The 17,300-nt window shown below is 43.8% G+C and overlaps 1 protein-coding gene across 1 annotated transcript in view; it reads right to left on the minus strand.

Moving 5' to 3' along the window:
• ARK2C (arkadia (RNF111) C-terminal like ring finger ubiquitin ligase 2C) overlaps window positions 1–16,446 on the minus strand; it is a 97,618-nt gene extending 81,172 nt beyond the window's left edge. Inside the window, exon 1 of the mRNA XM_058168109.1 lies at window positions 16,410–16,446. Within this exon, the coding sequence (XP_058024092.1) occupies window positions 16,410–16,446 (37 nt within the window). The remainder of the gene's footprint in view (window positions 1–16,409) is intronic.
• Between the last annotated feature and the right edge of the window lie 854 nt (window positions 16,447–17,300).

Genomic DNA, 17,300 nt, shown 5'->3' on the forward strand with positions numbered 1-17,300 from the left:
CCCACCACTAAACGGAATGGAACACAACAGAATAGGGCACATCCAGCGGTGGGATTCAGCCAGTTCGCACCACTTCGGGAGAACCGGTTGTTAACTGTCTGAGCAGTTTTGCAAACTGGTTGTTGGAAGAAATCATTAGGGCAGAGAACCGGTTGTTAAATTACTTGAACCCCACCACTGGGCACATCGTATGGATCGGCCCTCTCCTGTGGTCCCCTACTCCGTTGCATCTCTCTCCAACCATTCCCACTTTCCATAGGCTGAGTCCAGTAGTGAAATCCAGTTTTTTTTACTACCGGTTCTGTGAGCGTGGCTTGGTGGGCGTGGTGTGGCTTGGTGGGCGTGGCTTGGTGGGTGTGGCAGGGGAAGGATATTGCAAAATCTCCATTCCCACCCCACTCTTGGGCCAGCCAGAGGTGGTATATGCCGGTTCTCCGAACTACTCAAAATTTCCACTACCGGTTCTCCAGAACCTGTCAGAACCCGCCAGATTTCATCCCTGGCTGAGTCAGTCCAAAATATATAGTTTTGGAGAGCAAATGGGAAGTTTGTATTGGAAGAGAAGGATCAGCTTCAGGTCCACTGGGCAGAAGAACAGGAAGTGGTATTTCTTGTCTCCATAAAAATTCAAATTTATTATTTATTTATTTGTCAATCATATATAAGATAACAGGTAAAAGAGTAAACATAATTTGGATATATGAAAAGAATAAGTAAAAAGAAATATTAGGACAGGGACGGTAGGCACGTGGGTGCACTTATGCACACCCCTTATTCTTGTTTCTTATTTGCCCCCAGAAGAAAATTCCTTCACTAGGAAACCCTGATGCAGAAGCCCCAGGAGAAAAGGGTGAAGCCCTGCATGCATTTCACAATCCTAGGCTTCCATTCGGGGTTCCCCAGGTTACATTAAAAAAAAAAATAAAGTCGATTTCACTTAAATTACATAATTAACAACAAGCCCGCTTTTGCGCTCTACAATGTTTTTTTACAAATCTTGATTGTAGAAAATATAACTTCAGTAACAGAGTTGTTAATATTTGGAATGCACTACCTGACTCTGTGGTCTCTTCCCAAAATCCCCAAAGCTTTAACCAAAAACTGTCTACTGTTGACCTCACCCCATTCCTAAGAGGTCTGTAAGGGGCGTGCATAAGAGCACAAAAGTGCCTACCGTTCCTGTCCTATTGTTTCCTTTTATTATATCCAATTAATATAGTTATTACCTACTTATGCTTATACTATAAGGAGAAATTTCCTGACGGTTAGAACAATTAATCAGTGGAACAACTTGCCTGCAGAAGTTGTAAATGCTCCAACACTGGAAATTTTTAAGAAAATGTTGGATAGCCATTTGTCTGAAATGGTGTAGGGTTTCCTGCCTGGGCAGGGGGTTGGACTAGAAGACCTCCAAGGTCCCTTCCAACTCTGATATTATTATTATTATTATATGCTTATATATTGTATAGTCATTTCATGCTTATGCTTATATATACTGTGTGACAAATAAATAAATAAATCAATCAAGTTGCTTTCCTCACCCTTAGTGGCTCTTTTAGTATAGCCTCCTTTTTTTCTGACCATCTCCCGGAAGTTTGCATTCCTAACGAATCACACCATCTTTGATGCTCAAATGAAGTCATCAACTACCCGAACATCTTTCCATTGTGATTGTTATTTTGGGGTGGGGGGAACGCCCAACGCTCTCGTCTTTGTAAACTTTTGGAAACTCTCCCTGCCCATCTCTCAACCAAACCGACTTTGTTTTATCTCAGCTTCTAAATCCCCTGGGCTGAATTTAGTCATGCTCAATGTCTTGTCTTTCCAATTTAAGGTTAGCAATTTTACAACAGGGAGGCAGTTTCATCTTTGGAATGACATAATTCGTCTCCGGACAAATGAACACACGTGATGGCAGGCTTCAAAAGGAAACCGAAGCAGAAGGAGCCACTTTCAAAATATTTCCAACGAATCAGGAGAGATAGACAGAATCCTGAAAAGATTTCCCACCAAAGTCAAGACAGACGTGATAGCTGATGCCTTCCAATTCTGTTGGCCTGCAGCGGATGGGCAGTGAATATTTTTCCTCCTTCTCTGACCTGTGCAGGTAGTCCTCAAGTTACGACCACAATTGAGCCCAACACTTCTGTTATTAAGCAAGACAGTTGTAATTTATTTACAGTAGTGGCCAAAATTGTGGAAACCTTTTGGGAAAAGTGTAGTTTTGAGGTTCAATGGCTAATAACACCCCTTTTTTTTAGAGTTTCAAGAAAATCCTATTCCACTGCTGGAATGGCCTTCACCCAGTTGAAAATCTATGGAGCCGACTAAAGAAACTGGTTAGTCAGAAGTGACCCAGCAATAAAACCCAGTTAATAGAAGCCATCATTCAATCTTGGTTTCACATTACAACAACTGCAGAACTAAAAGACTTGGTTTGCTCCATGGGAAAACGTTGTAAGGCCGTAATTCATGCTAAAAGTTACCCAACTATTAACTGACATGGTGATAATTTTTGTATATCTCATTTTTTCTACGTGTTTCACTTTTTTTCTTTATACTGTTAACTGCTATTCCAATAGCAAATCCTCCATAAAAGTTATTGCATTACGCTCTTGATTAAATTATATTTCCATTAATATATAATTTTATGGTACTACTCCCAAAAAAAGTGGTGTTATTAGCTAGTTTTAGAAAATAAACTTTTCCCACAAGGTTTCCACAATTTTGGCCACTACTGTACTTATTTGCTATCAAACTTCTTAACTACCCAACTCCCACACCGAGAGACTCTGGGCAATTGTTAAGTGAGTTGTACCCCATTTTATGACCTTTCTTGCCACCACGGTTAAGCGAATCGCTGCAGTTGTTAAGTGAATCATGCGGTCATTAAGTAAATCTGCCTCACTATACCTTTGTTTGTCATAAGCCGGCTGGGAAGGTTACCAGAACGATGCGAGCCTCAAAAATTTGAGTCAATTGCCGAGTGTCTGAGTTTTTATAACGTAACCACAGGGATGCGGTAATGGTTCTAAGTGTGAAAAATGGTCATAAGTCACTTTTTTCAGAACCGTTGTAACTTCAACAGTCAAACAGTCGTAAGTCGAGGACCATCCATATCAGGGGTCTCCAACCTTGGTTCTTTTAAGACTTGTGGACTTCAACTCCCAGAGTTGAAGTCCACAAGTCTTAAAGGGACCAAGGTTGGAGACCCCTGATCCATATAGTTCTGCAGCACAATAAATAGTAGGTATAAAGATTAAGAAAAATCGTAAATGACTGTTTTCAGTGCCACTGTGACTTTGAATGGTCACTAAACAAGTGGCTGTAAGTCGGGGACAACCTGTAGCGATGTATCAGGTGGAAATCCAGCAGGTGGGCTTCATTTCAGCCTCTGTCACACCTCCAATTTTGGGGATGCCGCAGAGAATCAATTTTGCCTGTCATCACACGGCTAATATCGCAGGAACATACTGCACATAATTTAAGAATTCCTGGCGCAGCTCCTGAGCTAATATTTATTTCGGTGCCAAAAATAAAAGGTGACAATCCAAAGCATAACATGTGATAGATCAAGAATATTTGCGGAAAGCCATGCTGGGTGCACCTCACCTCACCCTAGAACCCTTGTCCTTTCTTTTAATTTTCTCTACGGAGTAACACACGGGATATGAAATCCATTTCAGATCTGGCTGCTGTTTAAAACAGGGGTCTCCAACCTTAGCAACTTTAAGACTTGTGGACTTCAACTTGCAGAATTCCTCAGCCAGCTTTGCTGGCTGGGGAATTCTGGGAGGGTTTTTTTTTGTTTTGTTTTTTATTTGCATTTATATCCCGCCCTTCTCCGAAGACTCAGGGCGGCTTACACTATGTTAGCAATAGTCTTCATTCTATTTGTATATTTATATACAAAGTCAACTTATTGCCCCCAACAATCTGGGTCCTCATTTTACCTACCTTATAAAGGATGGAAGGCTGAGTCAACCTTGGGCCTGGTGGGACTAGAACCTGCAGTAATTGCAGGCAGCTGCTGTTAATAACAGGCTGCATTAGCAGTCTGAGCCACAGAGGCCCCTCTTCACAGAGTTGAAGTCCACAAGTCTTAAAGTTGCCAAGGTTGGAGACCCCTGGCTTAAAAGATATTGAGATGCAGAAGTTATTATTTGGTTTGGTCAGCCACGATATTAAAAAAAAAAAAGATGTGGAGATTCTAGAAAGAGTGCAGAGAAGAGCAACAAAGACGATTAAGGGACCGGAGGCTAAACATAGGAAGAACGGTTGCTGGAACTGGGTATGTGTTGTAAATGTTGTACCTTGATGAACATATTTTTTCTTTTATGTACACTGAGAGCATATGCACCAAGACAAATTCCTTGTGTGTCCAATCACACTTGGCCAATAAAATTCTATTCTATGAAATTCTATTCTATTCTATGTTTAGTTTAATGAAAAGAAGGACTAAGGGTGACACCAGAGGTGGGTTTCAGCAAGTTCTGACCAGTTCTGGAGAACCGGTAATGGAAATACTGAGTTGTTCAGAGAAACGGTAATAAAAATTCTGACTGGCCCCACCCCCATCTATTCTCTGCCTCCCAAGTCCCAGCTGATTGGAAGGAAATGGGGATTTTGCAGTAACCTTCTCCTGGAGTGGAGATGGAATGGAGATTTTACAGTATCCTTCCCCTGGAGTGGGGTGGGAATGGAGATTTTACAGTATTCTTCCCCCAGGAGTGAGGAGGAAATGGGGATTTTGCAGTAACCTTCCCCTGGAGTGGGGAGGGAATGGAGATTTTACAATATCCTTCCCCTGGATTGGGGAGGGAATGGAGATTTTACAGTATCCTTCCCCTGCCATGCCCACCAAGCCACACCCACCAAACCATGCCATAACCACCTAGCCACGCCCACAGAACCGGTAGTAAAAAAATTTGAAACCCATCATTAGGTGACACAACAGCAATGTTCCAAAGTTTGAGTGGTTGCCACAAAGAAGAGGGAAGCAATCTATTCTCCAAAACATCTGAAAGCAGGACAAGAAGCAATGGATGGAAACTAATCCAGGAGAGAAGCAACCTAGAACTAGGAAGAAATTTCCTGTCGTGTCCCACTCCTCCTCTGACGGCCGGGTCTGGGAAGTCTGTATCAAGCGTGGCCACGAAGCCTCTGCAGCTTTGCCAAATTCCTGTCAGAGTTCTCAGGGCAGGCAGGAATCCAAGGTGTGACTTCAGCAACCAGATGAGACTTTGCCTGACTCAAGGAATGCCAGAAAGCAGATCCTTTATATAGACCATGGGGGTGTGGCTCCATGACTCAGCACTTATCCAGGCCTATCCCTCCCTTCCTTTTGCTGACGTCGCCTCTCCATTCTCCGGAAGCAGGGATCTGTCCACTGTGTCTTTTCGTCCTCCTGCTCAGCTGCCGGCAATTCTAGCTCGTGGCTGGCTTCTTGCTCACACGCTGTAGGAGGGAGGTTTATTTGCTCAGTCTGTCCGGGCATGGTGCCAGAGCTGGGGGTTGGAGGCATGCCAGGCCATTCTTCTTCACTATCAGTCTCTGGCTCAGATAACAGGAGATGGGAGGGGCCCGGCTGCGGAGAGGGGGGCGGGCGAGGCACAACATTTCCTGACAGAACAATTGATCAGTGGAATGACTTGCCTCCAGAAGTTGTGGGTGCTCCATTGCTGGAGGGTCTTAAGAATAGATTGGACAACAATTTGTCTGAAATGGTATAGGGTTTCTTGCCTGAACAAGGGGAGGAGTAGTAGAAGACCTGTAAGGTCGCTTCCAACTGTTATTCTATTACATTTTTCTTAAGCTCACGAATCTGCTTTACACTGAGTTAAACCATGAGTAGGGGGCAATGCTGTCTAATCCAGTGTTTCTCAACCTTGGCAGTTTGAAGATGTGTGGACTTCAAGTCCTAGTATACTCCAGCCAGATGGCTGGCTGGGGATTCTGGGAGTTGAAATCCACATGTTTCATCACAAAGAGGAAACTGACTTATTCTCCAAAGCAGGGGTCTCCAACCTTGGCAACTTTAAGACTTGGGGACTTCAACTCCCAGAATTCCACAGCCAGCACAGCTGGCTGTGGAATTCTGGGAGTTGAAGTCCACAAGTCTTAAAGATGCCAAGGTTGGAGACCCCTGCTCCATAGCTCCAAAGAGCAGGGTAGTCAGAGAGAGAGATCCAACCTAGAAATGAGGAGAAATTTTCTGGCAGGGAGAACAATTAATCAATTGTCTCCTGCTTGTCTCCTAGAGTTGTGAGTGCTCCATCACTGGAGGTTTCAAAAATAGACAAGAGAACCATTGATATAAAGTCTCCTGCCTTGAGCAGAGGGTTGGACTAGAAGACCTCCAAGGTCCCTTCCAGTCCTACGATTCTATCTTCTATCCAGTGGTGGGATTCAAATAATTTAATAACCGGTTCTCTGCCTTAATGACTGGCTGGGTGGGCGTGGCCATGGTGGGGTGGCCAGGAGTGTGACAGGTAGCATTTAGCCTCCTACACCCCTCTGGGAGCAAAAACAGGCCCCCCTGAATCCCATTTTGAGCCTAGTAGGTCTCCCTGCAGCCTCCTGGGAGCAAAAACAGGCCATGGGGGGGTTGCACTCCCCTGCATCCTATTTTGGGCCTAGTAGGTCTCCCTGCAGCCTCCTGGGAGCAAAAGCGGGCCGTGTGGGGGGTGTGCCACACTCCCCCGCACCCCGTTTTGGGCCTATTAGACCTCCCTGCAGCCTCCTGGGAGCAAAAATGGGCTACAGGGGGACTCCTGGAAAGGGTGGAGCGGGAAGGGGCCAGCCAGAAATTTAACAACCGGTTCTCCCGAACCCTCCCGAACCAGCCGAGCTGGCTGAATTCCACTACTGCTTCTATCTTCTAAAATAGCGGTTCTCAACCTGTGGGTCACAACCCCATTGGGGGTCAAATGACAATTTGCCAGGGGTCGCCTAAGACCATCGGAAATATGGGAAGTATATTTGAGAGTCGAAGAATCGCGCTCCAATGGTTGACTCCACAAGCCAGCAGGCTCAAATCGCTCAGTCCGGCCTGAGCACAAATTAAAGAGAAATCTTTTGATGTCTCCTCTCAAAGCTGCAATCACTCCCAATCGCTAGCCTAATCTGGCTTCAGGCACGATAAACTTAATAGGGAGTCCTTTAATGCCTCCATCCTCAAGGCAATGAGCAGTTCAGATCGCTATGTCTGACTTCAGGCACGATAAATTCACAGTTTGCCTTTTCCCTTCTGCGGTTGGGGTCGCCACATCGTGGGGAATTGTATTAAAGGGGTCGCAGCACTATAAAGGTTGAGAACCACTGTTCTAAAACAACTAAACTCAGAGAGCATCATCAAGGACCACAAAGTTCATTCCTGAGCCACAATTAGTCTCTTCTATTAAAAATACCTTTGTTTGTGATGTCTTCCTTTGTCTCCGAGTAAATGCAAACAGCCCTCCTCGCATTATCTTTCTACCCACTGCTTTGGTGAGTGAATTTGGTGCTCTGGCAGCAATGTCTTGGCTAGTTAATTCTATTTTAAAAGCGATTGATCCATTCTGACCTCTTCTCCCTGCTCCATCCTTTAATAAGTGTGCTCAGCTGGAAACAAGAATTGATAGACCCTCTTGCTGGGAAGTCTAGCAGAGGATGTGTTTCCTTCTCACTGGTTAAAACCACTTTGTGTGTATAGGGTAACATTATTTTAATGGCCGTCAAAGGTTGCTGTGAGAACGGAGACTTCTCCTGAACCCAAAGGTTCAAGGACTGAAATCCATCTGCTTGGGCTGTTTATCTTAAACTTTAAACCATTGGAGTTGTGGCATGTAAATGTATAGGGCCTCTGTGGCTCAGACTGCTAATGCAGTCTGTTATTAACAGCAGCTGCTTGCAATTACTGCAAATTCAAGTCCCACCAGGCCCAAGGTTGACTCAGCCTTCCATCCTTTATAAGGTAGGTAAAATGAGGACCCAGATTGTTGGGGGCAATAAGCTGACTATTGCTAACATAGTGTAAGCCACCCTGAGTCTTCGGATAGAAATGTATAAAAAATAAAAAATAAATAAACAAGGAGCAAATTTACCAATTGTTTACTTCAGAAAACTTTCCAATCATTTAGTTCAGAGCTCTCCAAACTTGGCAACGCTTAAGACTCGGGGACTTCAACTCCCAGAATTCCTCAGTGAGGTTTTGTTGAAGTCCACAAATGTTTAAATTGGCAAGTTTTAACCAATCAAAAGCTTTAAAAAAAAAGAATCACTGTTGGGAATATTCTCCTTAATTCCAGGTTGCTTCTCTCCTTGATTAGTTTCCATCACTGTTTCTTCTCCTGCCCTCTAATTTCTTTGGAAAATAAATTGACCCCCTTCCTCTTTGTAGCAGACTCTCAAATATTGGAATAGTGCTATCATGTCCCCCTAATCCTGTTTTTCTCTAGACTAGCAATAGAAAACAATTATCTTTTTTTTTCATCAAACTCCTTTCAATAAGACTTTATTATTTATTTTCTTGTTTATTTATTGTTTATTCTTTTAATGTTTGTCGGATGGTGAACGTGTGTTTATCCCAAGCACTCATTTACTGATTACTGACTTACTACCTCTGCTGGAACGTGCTTCCAAGTTTCCACTCTCTTTCTGTGAAGTCATCCTTTCTTTTTTCTTTTTAAATATACTTTATTGAACTTTTTTTACATTAAAAACATAGAAAGAAAGAAAAAAAGGAAAAGGTTATATCACTTAACAGCTATTTGTGGCGTTTTTCTTATAACAATAATCCGTGCAAGGATTACAAACATTAAATTGTATGTATTTGTGTTCTTGTTTTATCTATTGTTTATCCTTAGTAACCTCTCATAATACTAGACAACACAGTATCAACAGTAGAAACCTTCAAATTTCTAGGTTCTATCATATCGCAAGATCTCAAATGGACAGCTAACATCAAAATATCATTAAAAAAGGACAGCAAAGAATGTTCTTTCTACGCCAACTCAGTAAGCTCAAACTGCCCAAGGAGCTGCTGATCCAGTTCTACGGAGGAATGATTGAGTCTGTCATTTGCACCTCTATAACTGTCTGGTTCGGTTCTGCAACCCAACAAGAAAAACACAGACTTCAGAGGATAATTAGAACTGCAGAAAAAATAATTGCTACCAACCTGCCTTCCATTGAGGACCTGTATACTGCACGAATCAAGAAGAGGGCCGTGAAAATATTTACAGACCCCCTCGCATCCTGGACATAAACTGTTTCAACTCCTACCCTCAAAACGACGCTATAGAGCACTGCACACCAGAACAACTAGACACAAGAACAGTTTTTTCCCCGAAGGCCGTCACTCTGCTAAACAAATAATTCCATCAACACTGTCAAACTATTTACTGAATCTGCACTACTATTAATCTTCTCATAGCTCCCATCACCAATCTCTTTCCACTTATGACTGTATGACTATAACTTGTTGCTGGCAATCCTTATGATTTATATTGATATATTGACCATCAATTGTGTTGTAAATGTTGTACCTTGATGAACGTATCTTTTCTTTTATGTACACTGAGAGCATATGCACCAAGACAAATTCCTTGTGCGTCCAATCACACTTGGCCAATAAAAATTCTATTCCATTCTATTCTATTCTAAATATCCTTGTCTATCTCCTTTCTATCCATTGAAGTCATCCTTTCTAACATGACTTTGGAACTTCCCTCCTGTCACTTAGAGGTGATGCCCCCTGTGTTCTTGATTTTTGCTTATTGAACGAACCACCTTCTAAAACCTGATTCACACCCTAAAGTGAAACAAATCAGGGCCGGGCAGTCAAATCTAGGTCTTGAGTTAGCAGGGATGACTTTCCCCAATGTCTTTTGATACAGAAATTAACGGAGGGAAAGAATCAGGGTGAAATGCTACAGGTTCGCACCAATTCGGACAAACCTGTAGCAATAAAAGCTACAGTGGGGTAAAAAAGTATTTAGTCAGCCACCAGTTGTGCAAGTTCTCCCACTGAAAAAGATGAGAGGGGCCTGTAATTGTTATCATAGGTATACCTCAACTAGGAGAGACAACATGAGAAAACACATCCAGAAAATCACATTGTCTGATTTGTAACGAATTTATTTGCAAATTATGGTGGAAAATAAGTATTTGGTCAATATCAAAAGTTCATCTCAATACTTTGTTATATATCCTTTGTTGGCAATTACAGAGGTCAAACGTTTTCTGTACGTCTTCACAAGGTTTTCACACACTGTTGCTGGTATGTTGGCCCATTCCTCCATGCAGATCTCCTCTAGAGCAGTGATGTTTTGGGGCTGTCGCTGGGCAACACGGACTTTCAACTCCCTCCAAAGGTTTTCTATGGGGTTGAGATCTGGTGACTGGCTAGGCCACTCCAGGACCTTGAAATGCTTCTTACGGAGCCACTCCTTCGTTGCCCAGGCGGTGTGTTTAGGATCATTGTCATGCTGAAAGACCCAGCCAGGTTTCATCTTCAATGCCCTTGCTGATGGAAGGAGGTTTGCACTCAAAATCTCACGATACATGGCCCCATTCATTCTTTCCTTTACACGGATCAGTCGTCCTGGTCCCTTTGCAGAGAAACAGCCCCACAGCATGATGTTGCCACCCCCATGCTTCACAGTAGGTATGGTGTTCTTTGGATGCAACTCAGCATTCTCTCTCCTCCAAACACGACGAGTTGAGTTTCTACCAAACAGTTCTACTTTGGTTTCATCTGACCATATGACATTCTCCCAATCCTCTTCTGCATCATCCAAATGCTCTCTAGCAAACTTCAGATGGGCCCGGACATGTACTGGCTTAAGCAGGGGGACATGTCTGGCACTGCAGGATCTGAGTCCCTGGCGGTGTAGTGTGTTACTGATGGTAGCCTTTGTTACGTTGGTCCCAGCTCTCTGCAGGTCATTCACTAGGTCCCCCTTTGTGGTTCTGGGATATTTGCTCACCGTTCTTGTGGTCATTTTGACCCCACAGGGTGAGATCTTGCATGGAGCCCCAGATCGAGGGAGATTATGAGTGGTCTTGTATGTCTTCCATTTGCTAATTATTCCTCCCACAGTTGATTTCTTCACACCAAGCTGCTTGCCTGTTGCAGATTCAGTCTTCCCAGCCTGGTGCAGGTCTACAATTTTGTTTCTGGTGTCCTTCGACAGCTCTTTGGTCTTCACCATAGTGGAGTTTGGAGTGTGACTGTTTGAGGTTGTGGACAGGTGTCTTTTATACTGATAACAAGTTCAAACAGGTACCATTAATACAGGTAATGAGTGGAGAACAGAGGAGCCTCTTAAAGTAGAAGTTACAGGTCTGTGAGAGCCAGAAATCTTGCTTGTTTGTTGGTGACCAAATACTTATTTTCCACCATAATTTGCAAATAAATTCATTACAAATCAGACAATGTGATTTTCTGGATGTGTTTTCTCATGTTGTCTCTCCTAGTTGAGGTATACCTATGATGACAATTACAGGCCTCTCTCATCTTTTTCAGTGGGAGAACTTGCACAACTGGTGGCTGACTAAATACTTTTTTACCCCAGTGTACCTGTTCATCTGAAATAATATTTCCGATGATCAGCTGTGCCGCGTGATTTTGATTCTAAATCGCGCGGCAAAGCTGTTTCTCCGCCTCGCTGTTCTACTTATCTTCAAATGGCTCTGTTGTGTCTGCACCCCCCAAGCTGGGCCTTCTGCCAGAAAGTGACTTGGAGCTGGGCCTCCTGCCAGAAAGTGACTTGGAAAGTGAGGGGGAAGGGCCGTCAGGACTTACCTCAGGAGCACCGGCTTCCCTGGCTCAGCTCCAGGAGCCGGAGACAGGCCAGGTGGAAGAGATAATGAGGCCTCCATCCCCTGACTCATTCCCACCCCAGGCCACACCTTCAGACCCAGGTGATGGCTATCAGGCTTGGTTGGACCCTAGGTTTCATAGACAGGAGAGGAGGAAACAACAGAAGCAGGGGTGGGCAGGCCTAGGAAGTGCTAAGTCATGGAACCACACCCCACAGGATATAAAGGCAGCAAGAGCTGCTGTGCCTCTTTGTAGCAGGCAAATCAACTGATTAACTAAGAGCTGAAGTTTGTTCCTGGGTGACGCATCTGGAAGATGCTGCCTATTCTGCTGCCAGAGCTGATAGTGCCGGCTAATTAAGCCATCACTTGGACGGAGGTGAAGGAGGACAGAACAGGCTCCTTTTTCTGCAGAAAGCACATGTTTGGTGCGCACTGTGCTGCGTGCATGCAGGTAAGCGCAGGGCACCACAGAGGCTCAGGGAGGGCAAAAAATGAGCCTACCGGAAGTTTGGGAAGGTTGGAAACGTGCCTGTTTCTGGCCTCCAGAAGGCCTCTGGAGCTTGGGAAGGCCATTTTCACCCTCCTGGAGACTCGAGGAAGGCCTCCAGAGCCCGGGGATGAACAAAAATGCCCTCCCCCCCACCGTGATGCAGGAGACCAACTACGCCACGCCTACCCAGCAACTGGACAGAGAACCCCTGGCTAAAATTTTTGAAGCCCACCCCTGGGTATATCTAGTTTAATGAAAAGAAGGAGTAGGGGTGACATAGAATAGAATAGAATTTTTTACTGGTCAAGTGTGATTGGACACATAAGGAATTTGTCTTGGTGCATACGCTCTCAGTGTACATAGAAGAAAAGATACATGATATGATGGCAGTGTTCCAATATCTCAGGAGTTGCCACAAAGAAGAAGAAGTCAAGCTATTCTCCGAAGCACCTGAGGGCAGGACAAGAAACAACAGGTGAAACTAATCAAGGAGAGAAGCAATTTAGAAGTGAGGAGAAATTTCCTGACAGAACAATTAAAGCAGTGGAACAACTTGCCTCCAGGAGTTGTGAATGCTCCAACACTGGAAGTACAGTATTTAAGAAAAGTTTCGATAACCATTTGTTTGAAATGGTAGAGGGTTTCCTGCCTGAGCAGGCGGTTGGACTAGAAGACCTCCAAGGTCCCTTCCAACTCAGTTATTCTATTCTATTCTATTCTATTCTATTCTATTCTATTCTATTCTATTCTATTCTATTCTACTCTACTCTACTCTACTCTATTCTATTCTAACCTTTCCTCTGGAAAATTACAAAAGAGAAGGACTAAATTTCAACCTGTAGTCCTTAGCACAGTAGAAGCTCCAATGGTGAAATGTACAAATGGTGACAAAGGATATAACAATTTCAAACTCTACGCTTACTGCGGTCCTTGTTTTTCCCCCTAAGAACTGTTGCAAGAGGCATAAATGTTTTTTAGCCCCCATTTAGATTCACTTTAGGAGATAGCCAGAGGCCAAAAATCTGCTCTCTATCCCTTCTTAAAGAAAAGCAGACAAACGTAAGCCATCTCTAATACATTTCTGGGCATCAGGTGGGTTGAAAAGCAACAGCAGCAGCTCAGAGAAGCAGATAATGCCGATATTTGGCATTGCACGCCAAAAGTACTAGGCACAAGGACAGTTTTTTCTGCCATGCCGTCCCTCTGCTAAACAACCAATTCCCACAACACTGTCCAACTATCTAGTAAGGCTGTATTACTGTTATTCTTCTCATCTTTCCTATTTCCTATCTCCTTAACTTCTTTTGACTATAACTTTGTTGCTTGTTTCTTTATGATTTATATTGTTTTATTTCATATCCTGGTATGATTTATGTTGATTGTTTATTTAGTATCCTATGACTATCACTAAGTGTTGTATCTTATGATTTAAGGTGAATGTATTTTATGATGGCTATGATCATGATGCTTATATGCACACTGAGAGCTTATGCACCGGAGACAAATTGTGTGTCTGATTGTGTGTCCAATCAGACTTGGCCAATAAAGAATTCTATTCTATTCTATTCTATTCTATTCTATTCTATTCTATTCTATTCTATTCTATTCTATTCTATTCCACTCCACTCCACTCCACTCCATTCCGTTCCATATATTCTACTCTGTTCTGTTCCATTCTGTTCCACATTTTCTTTTCTTTTCTTTTCTTTTCTTTTCCATTTCATTCCATTCCATTCCATTCCATATCCAGTGCAAAAGCCACAATACATATTGCACGCTATAAAAATACCAAGTAAGAGGAGGAATAGATTTGGGGAAAGGGTGGATCTTTGTTAATTGTCTAGCAAATTGGCTGAATCATAAGACAATGAAAACCTAGAAACTGGCAATGAATTAGGATCCATTTGTGGGAAAGCCCTTTCCTACAGCTTTAGGGGGCAAATATTTGCAGCAAAGGGTGTAAACCTAGAACAGACACTTAGTAGGAGCTGGTTGTATGAAGAGGCCCTAGAGAGAAATCACAGCGTCTGGAAGAGAGAATTGGCAGTAGACGCTCTTCTAAAACAAGCAATTCAGTGAGTTGGGGCGAAAAGATTTGATAAGCGTCCACTACATACGGCATTCCGAGGAACTGATAACCAACGTTGTCACAACGGATTACAGACCCATTCCAGGAAACATTATGGTGTCTTAACTGCTACAATTGCAGCAATAAGCCCCAATCTTTTTCCACTGGGGCACAATCTTCTTATTCCCACAACAACACTGAAAAAGAATGGGTGTTTGCAGCAATATGAAAATAACAATAGCGCTTAGACTGATATACCGCTTCACAGTGCTTTTAAAGCCCTCTCTAAGCAGTTTAGAGTCAGCCTATTGCCCCCAACAATCTGGGTCCTCATTTTACCCACCTCAGAAGGATGGAAGGCCGAGTCAACCTTGAACCGGTCAGGATCGAACTCAGTCTGGCAGAGTTAGTCTGCAACACTGCATTTTAACCACTGCACCACCATGCAGATAGTGGATTTATAATTAAGGACTTAAGACTTATATACCGCTTCACAGTGCTTTATAGCCCTCCCTTAAGAGGTTTACAGAGTCAGCCTCTTGCCCCCCAGCAATCTGGGCCCTCATGTTACCAACCTCGGAACGATGGAAGGCTGAGTCAACCCTGAGCCAGTGAGATTTGAACTGCCGAACTGCAGCTAGCAGTCAGCTGAAGTCACAGCCAACAATGCAGAAAATTACAGAACACGGTCCAGGAGGAAACTGAACTGTGTCCAGTTTGCGCCCTTGAGCTAGGACCACAGTTGAGACCAACATTTCTGTTGCTAAGCAAGACGGTTGCTAAGTGAGTTTCGCCCCATTCTACAACCTTTCTTGCCACCGTTATTAAGTGAATCACTGCAGCTGTTAAGTTAGCAACACGGTTCCTAAGCGAATCTGGCTTCCCCATTGACTGTGCTCATCAGAACCTCATTAAAATGCGATCAGGTGACCCACCGCAACCGTCATAAATATGAGTCAGTTGCCGAGCATCTGAATTTTGAACACACGACCGTGGGGATGCTGCAACGGTCGTAAGTGTGAAAAATAGTCATAAGACACTTTTTTCACGGCTGTTGTAATTTTGAACAGGCATGAAGTGAAGTAAATCAAGAACTAAGGGTAATGAATAGTTTTTATGTGTGTATCATAAATTGATATGGAACCTTCCTCTGGTCATAAAGCCATTTTTGATATCACATTGTACACAAGGTAAGGTTTGGGTGTTGAGTTTTTGGGATCAGTTTTCAAGTCATCCCTTGCTCATGCTGTGGTCCGCCAGCAGTCTGGCAGCGGAGTCAGACAGTGATGAGGCTGAGGAAGAACATGGACCAGTCCTGGAGGCTGGGGAAAGCCCGGATGAGGGCTCTGCGTCTGAGGCAGAGATGTGGCCAGGGCCATCGGCAAGTGATGTGCTAACTCCGGAGCCTCCAGAGGATGACAGTAGTGAGGCAGAGGAACAGGGGGAGCCTGTTCCTAATGCATGCATGAGAAGAGCTGTCAGAAGGCAAGAAGAGCTAAAGCAAAGAGGACGACTCAGGAGTAGGGCCAAGAGATGATTGGCCCTTCCCATAAGGCTTAAAAGACCAACAACGGCGTTTGGGCTCTTTGCCGGAAAACAACATTGATAGAATTGCTCCTTGTCTTGCTGCCTTTATTTCTTGTGGGCGTCTTCTGCTTTTGAACTTTTGCCAAGAAAAGCCTTTGGCAGTTTGCCAAATTAGACCAAGGCTGATGATAAGACTGAAGAATTGTGTTAGGAAGAATTTGTTTTGATTTAGTTTGGACTACGCTGAGAATGAGTTAATTCTCTGCTGTTCTTAATAGTCACAACAGCTCAATCAAACTTTTCTATATAAAGGCTTTGGAATATTTTCATCCTTTCAAATGGATACAATGGTGGTTTCTATTGCTCAAAATCTATAGGGCAGTGATGGCGAACAAGTGCCCAAACCGGAATGCGCGTATGCACCGGAGCCCTGGAAACCCAAAGACCACCTGGTTTTCTGGTTTCCGGTGCACGCTGTCCACCTGACCTTTGGATTTCCAGTGCACGCTTGCGTACCAGCCAGCTGATCTTCACGTTTCCGGGGTTCCGGCATACGCGAAGTTCAGCCGGTTGGCGTGCATGTTTGCACCAAAAATCAGAAGAGCAGCTGGCGATGATACATGTGCCCACAGAGAGGGTTCTGCGTGCCACCTCTGGCACGCGTGCCATAGGTTCGCCATCCTGGCTATAGGGGATAACTTATACAGATAGCCCTCAACTTACAACAGTTCACTTACCGACCGTTCAAAGCTACGGTGGCACCGAAAAAAGTGACTTACAACCGTTTTTCACGCTGATGATCGTTGCAGCATCCCCACGGTCACATGATCTACCTTCGAACACTTGACAACTGACTCGCATTTATGACGGTCGCAGTGTCCCGAGGGAGCCACGTGATTCCCGTTTTGCGACCTTCTGACAAGCAAAGTCAACGGGGAAGCCAGATTCACTGAACAACCGCATAACTCAGAGAAAGAACTGCAGCGATTCACTTAACAACAGTGGCAAGAAAGGTTGTGAAATGGGGCAAAACTGAAATAACAGCTGTCTCACTTAGTAACAAGAAAATCGACTCCTCTGAGCAGTGGTGCTGGAGAAGGCTCCTGCCTACAGAGTTCTCGACTTACAACAGTTCATTTAGTGACTGTTCAAAGTTACAACAGCACTGAAAAAAGTGACTTATGGGCATTTCTCACACTTATGACCATTGATGATGTGATCAAAATTCAAACACTGCAGAAAAAATAATTGCTACCAACCTGCCTTCCATTGAGGACCTGTATATTGCACGAATCAAGAAGAGGGCCGTGAAAATATTTGCAGATCCCCTCACATCCTGGACATAAACTGTTTCAACTCCTACCCTCAAAACTATAGAGCACTGCACACCAGAACAACTAGACACAA

The sequence above is a fragment of the Ahaetulla prasina genome, chromosome 2 (assembly GCF_028640845.1).
Source record: "Ahaetulla prasina isolate Xishuangbanna chromosome 2, ASM2864084v1, whole genome shotgun sequence".
In the NCBI taxonomy this organism is placed as follows: Eukaryota; Metazoa; Chordata; class Lepidosauria; order Squamata; family Colubridae; genus Ahaetulla; species Ahaetulla prasina.